Genomic DNA, 6,000 nt, shown 5'->3' with positions numbered 1-6,000 from the left:
GGCTGTTGGTGTCTGAAGCTGGAGCACTCTTTCCCTAACCCATTGTTGCTACGATGGAGAGCGGAAGAAGAAGAGGGTGAGAGGAAAAGAGACAATGAGATGCTCCAAATGGAAATGGAAATCAGGGTACAACATGCATTGAAGATACTGAAATTGAAATTAAGTGTCAGTCACCACTCATTGCATGAAATGGCAGTACATACGTCTTTTGTGATGTCTTGGTCTGTATACCGATTGAAACGGTTAAAAAAAAAACTGTTTTTAAGTCTTGAAATGAGACCAGGGTGGGTGTCAAATCAGAACTGATTTGAGAATTCCCATTCCAATCAATTAATTAAATTCAAATATTAGACAACTGTAAACAACACCACCATCAGGATGCTACACTACACACAGCGCCTATAATAAGTATTCACACCCCTTTGTTATGGCAAGCTTAAATTAGATCCGGACAAAACATTTACTTCAAATCGCATAATAAACTGCATTGATTCGCTCTGTGTGCAATGACAGTGGTTAACATGATTTTTGAATGACTGATCTATCGCTGTAATGTACCCCATACACACAACATAACTGTAAGGGCCATCAGTCATCCCTGCTCAGGTATGTCACCATGAGGCTAATCTTGTCCCCGACCAACTCTCTCTCTCTGTAGCAATTAAGCCTGGGGATGTAGTCACAATGAGGCCAATTGTGCTTTAAAACCTAAACCTAAAGCATGTATTCTAAATTATGCGTTTACCTGTGTCTGTGTGTTCTTCCTTGGTGGTGCAGTGGAGGGGTTGAAGAGATCAGGTGTTTTAGTGCAGAGTGAAGAGAGACTGTGCTTTTATAGGGTAGCGCTGACAGAGAGAGAGAGGGGGCATTCTCAGCCCATCACAGGTATTTAAATCCAGGTAAATCTTTCCATTCCAGAGAATTAAAGAGAATGAAGATAATGATTCATTTCCAGAGAATTCCAGATAAACCATGTGCAATGCCTAACTTCTTTTATCTCAAAGTGACATACCTTTAAAACCACTCCGAGAGGTAAATCATTAAAAAGCAAGGGAGTTTGATCACTTAAAAAAAACAATGATCATTCATTCATAACAATAATATATTGTTGTTATCCAAATCTGAAAGTGGACAACAAAGAGTTTTAATGCACACACATAAGAAAGCGATACTTTGGAATAAAGTTCAAAGGTGTTGTAAACATATTTTCAGATATGACCCTATGATGACACTGAAAAAAAACAATATATATGTAGGCAAAATATACAGTTGGGATTCAACTACAGTCAAGGTAAATGTTAGAATTTTTTGTGGAGCATCCATCCCTTCTTTCATCCATCCCCAGCTTCTGTTTAGCTTGTGCAGTGGTGCCCCTTATAATGAAAAGATGTTTGAGTTGCTATCTTTGTACAGTGGTTCTCCCGATTGTGAAAACTGAGCTCAGATCAGCTCTTAGCCAGGGTCTTGGCCTAAAGGTCTATGTACGGGGATTCTTCTGGTTTTGTCTCAGGTCCTGTTTGCGCTGGAAGCCATAGAGGCAGCGGTAGGGCTGGTTGTGACTGTGCTGACGACTGTGGGTGATGAGGTTGGAGCTCTGGCTGAAGGCTTTGCCACACACCTGGCACACATGAGGCTTCTCACCTGGGATTGGAGGGCAGAGGGGACATACTGTATTTAAGGGGAAGTTCACTCTCTTATAACTGAATGTTAGATGGTTCCTCACCCTGAAAGTGAGCCAGGGAAAACTGTAATGCATGGTTCGGTTTTCTTTAATTTAACAGCCACTACAAACTTCAGCTAACTTAATCCAAATCAATGAGAGTGGTAGGGGCATGCAGTGGCTGTTATATTTATTTATTTTAAAGGCCAAATCACTTCCCGCCGGAAGGCACCTTATGCCCCTACCAGTCTCATAGTATTTTTTATATATTTAAAATAGTTCATATGTTTCTAACGTGACTGTGACAAAGACAAGATCCCTATTTCCATAGAATACATATTGATTCACCTGTGTGAATGAAGGTGTGTTTTTTCATATCAGATTTCTGGTGAAATCTTTTGCCACAGTATTGACAGGGGTAGGGTCGCGTGTCAGAGTGGATTAGCAGGTGAGTGGACAGGGTAGAGGAGCGCTTGAACACTTTCCCACACACCTTACAGCCAAATGTACGCTCCTGAAACACATGAGAACACAACATATATGGACATATATTTTGTAAAAAAAAATATATTTATTGGGTTCACAGTTTCGTGAGAAGTTTGATGAATCTTAATTTTTTTTTTACACCAAACAAAAACAAATATAGGCCATATAAGATGGGCCATATAGTCATGTATAGGGTCTACTGTAGTGTTTTTTCCTGTATATAGTTTATAACTAGCATCAAACTCTTAAAACTCCCTAATGTTGATCTAATTAGCATGAAAAAATGCCCCAGTTAAAGATAGAGAGATGTTGTTTTTGCATTGGATGCGTCTCAATCCACCACATCCCCCGATGTCGCACTTTCACATCTGAGGTGAAAGGTGACAGAGCTAGAGCGGTGTTTGTCAGACCAGGAGACATCTTGAAAATCGGTCTTAGCGCAAAATCATCTGTAGTGTTCCGAATGTCCTACAAACTATTTTGACCCCTCTCTGGAAAGATGAGACTCTCACGGAACTTACATGTTTTGCTCTAGGACTCTCACAAGACTCGTCTGAAGGTCCCCCTGGTACCAGCTGAAAAAATGTATGGAAGTATATATGGAGACTACTTAATGCCCAAAATATGGGGTATATATTTATATATATATATATATATATAGGTTTCCTGATCTTTCTTAAATCTCTCAGATATAGGAGAGACACTTCAGAACTAACTTCCTTTTGATCTTTTTGGGGGGGATTATCTGTTGTTCCATGTAGTGAATCTGTTATTCAATGCATTTCTATGGGCTAATAACAGTAAGGACAAAAATATGTGTCTATATATATTTTTGGTACTTCAAGGAGTCTTAAAATTCAAAATCAAATAGCTAAATCATCCTTGCTATGACCTTAAAACAATTCCATATATCTTAGTAGAACAGTGCAGTTAATAACTTGATTTCCAGTTCTTTTTATGATATTTCCATACTATGGAGGTCGAAATAACATTGTGAAATGTTGATAATGCCCTTTTTCTGTAAGAGCTGGCATATGAAAACAAATGCCTGCAATATCAGCCTTTTCAGGTGGGATGGAACTTATGTCCCACATCTTGACGTCACAATGTGATCTGATTATAATAGACCTGACCCCAGAGCTGCTTTAAAACCCTTCATTATACATGTAATGTAGCAGGCAACAGACCTTGTTTGGCGTGATTAGGTGTGTTATTCCTACCTTGACCCTGTAGCTCAAACCCAGGTCTGGCCTATAGCCGTACGGCTGACTGTTAGTCTTGATGTGTGCTGATGATGACTGCTTGTGTCTGCCACCATGGGACTTGTGGACGTGGGACTCCATACTGGAGAAAGAAAATAAACTCTGAAAAGAAAACAAAATACTTTAATGTGATTTGCAGAAGGGGAGAGCAGTGCAGTAAATACAATAGACCTCTTATCTTGATTTAATCCTCACACTGGTCTTCCAGTCAGAAACAGAATAGAGAATCAAAGCACGTCAGACTTCAGTTGCTGCACTTTGACCTTTGGTTAATAAAAATACTGTGTGTAGGGCTATCCAATCACCTCAGTGGTAATACCAATGAGTCAGAATTGTTCACTATCCATGATGGAAGCAAAAATAGCTTTCTCCTATTACTAATATCAAGCCTTTTTGGTGGAGAGGAGGATTGATGTTAAATAATTCACCTTTATTTATACAGGTAAATCAATTAAGAACAGATTATTATTTGCAATGACAACTTGTTAGAGGGTTAGTATAACAAAACTGATTTGGGATCATCCACTAACCTTTCCACACAGTGGACATTCAGTCCCAGTGGTCCTGTCGTCACTGATCTGGGGACAGCCTCTGTGTCGGGTCTCCCCCAGGAGGGGCGAGCCCACCTCCTCTGCAGGGCTGCCAGGGTTCAACTGGGAGGGAGAGTCGTGGTGCAGCCCAGCTCTACCATCTTAAGACGGAGAATAGCAGAAGGTTGATAAGTTATATTAATAGCCCCTCTTATAAGCAATCACTGATCTCTAGGTCTTAAACACATTACTGTTTCAGTCTTAACTTGAATGAAAATGAAAATACACAAAACTGGCAGATGTACATGAGCTTGTGTTAGCTGAGCCTCAGTGTTCAACACCTACCTGAAGACATGGGACTGGTGGGGTGAAGGTAAGGGGGACTATGTGAGGCAGGGTGGAGGGCTGGAGATGGAGAAGGCTGTGGTGGGTAGGCCTCATTGTGTGTCACTAGAGACACTGCACCCTTAGGTGACGGCTGTCCTGGAAGGGTACCCCCCTGCCTCTTGTCTGTTTCTGAGGAACCTATTGGGACCAGGGTCGTGCCCAAGTAGGGGCTACCTGCTTTGGGGCGCGGAGGGTGAGAGCCCCCCCTCCTCACCAGGAAAGAGCGAGGCATGGTGGGGAAGCGAGAAGCAGCAGGAGCACAGAGGGTTTTGTAGACTCAGTCTAATGGAAGGGAAGTAGAAGGTCCTGCAATATGGAGTACATGACAAATGGCAGAATAGTCCAGGTGTTATTCATATCAACCAACATACAGCAGGTGGCAGCAGTGCTTTGACTAACAAGGTCACATACTTCACTGCTGTATTCATAAAGCTTCTCAGAGTATGAGTGCTGATTTAAGATCAGTTTTTACATTTTCAGATCATTAGGAATAGGATAACAGGAACAAGGGGGACCTGATCCGAGATCAGCACAGCTAATCGGAAATGCTTTCTGAGTACAGGCCCTGGTCACACAACCACTCGGAAAGTAACAGTACTGTGGGTTTTGCTGACACTAAAATTATGAAGGCAACATTTTGAAACCATAAAAACGAACTCCATAATGAAATCAGTTCAAATATACTGAACGGAAATTGAGTATTTTCCCAGCAGAGCTTTCCCTGCTGAATCTATTCATAAAGGAGGTCATTTATTTGGCATGAATGTATAATTTACAGACATCTCTAGATGTCATCGCCTCAGGCAAGTCATTGCACATACTCATTACTCTTGAGCTTGGTTGGATTGCTGCATAAACTGTGGCAACATATACTAGCACCCAGTGTTTTGAAACAATTCCACAGCAACTACCACCCAAATTCAACCAAACACAGCAGACCGTTATGTATTATCCCGGCTCACCCTGTGAGCTCTCTCCCCTCTGGTTGCACAGCCTTACAGGTGGCAAATGGTAGAGTATTGAAGACATAACAAGATAGAAGACTAGGGGCAAAAAGGTTCCCAAAAATAGCAAAACTTGATATATTTTTCCTCTGCTGGATTCATAGTGGTTAAAAGCTTCAGATATAAAATATTTGTCATTTGAAGTATTCTGTGTTACTAGTCAGAATAGTTCATATCTTTTGCCCAAGGGATCTGTAAATAAAACACGGAACTCTTTCTACTGTGTAATTTTGCAGACACAGGGTGACATTTGAAATAGCATAACTAAGTATGATGCAGATACACCCGTGGAGATAAATGATTAGATTGAACACATTGGCTGAATTCATTTGGTACAGTAAATTCAGAAAAACTCACCTAGTAAAAGAGGAATGACAAATCTCTGCAGCTAGCCCTCTTGAAGATGTCTTCAGTCAAGTCACCTGGTGAGATGACAAAAGAGCTTTGATTTAAAAGATGGTGATAATGTACATGATCATTTCCTAAAAGCACAAAGCAAAAAATATGCTCCTAATCTTAATTGCAGGATGGAATTGAAGACTGCAAGAAGTAATTTATGCCATTACGGCGAGAATGGAAAATGTGAAAATCTCACTACGAAAAAGTGTTTCATACAAACTTACCAGATAAGGTTCTTTAAAAGGCATACAAATGTCAACCTTTCACATCAA

At 40.6% G+C, this 6,000-nt stretch overlaps 1 protein-coding gene across 1 annotated transcript; it reads right to left on the bottom strand.

Moving 5' to 3' along the window:
• Positions 1-1,165: 1,165 nt before the first annotated feature.
• LOC139370378 (zinc finger protein Gfi-1b-like) lies at positions 1,166-4,557 on the bottom strand. The gene is made up of 5 exons (XM_071109822.1): positions 4,284-4,557; positions 3,939-4,099; positions 3,367-3,510; positions 2,009-2,174; positions 1,166-1,641 (listed from the first exon to the last, which is right to left on the bottom strand). The coding sequence occupies exons 1-5, from the start codon at positions 4,555-4,557 to the stop codon at positions 1,478-1,480; spliced, it is 909 nt and encodes a 302-aa protein (XP_070965923.1). The 3' UTR covers positions 1,166-1,477.
• Positions 4,558-6,000: the final 1,443 nt, after the last annotated feature.

The sequence above is a fragment of the Oncorhynchus clarkii genome, chromosome 17 (genome assembly GCF_045791955.1).
Source record: "Oncorhynchus clarkii lewisi isolate Uvic-CL-2024 chromosome 17, UVic_Ocla_1.0, whole genome shotgun sequence".
In the NCBI taxonomy this organism is placed as follows: domain Eukaryota; kingdom Metazoa; phylum Chordata; class Actinopteri; order Salmoniformes; family Salmonidae; genus Oncorhynchus; species Oncorhynchus clarkii.
This window is presented reverse-complemented; position numbering and strand designations above follow the sequence as displayed.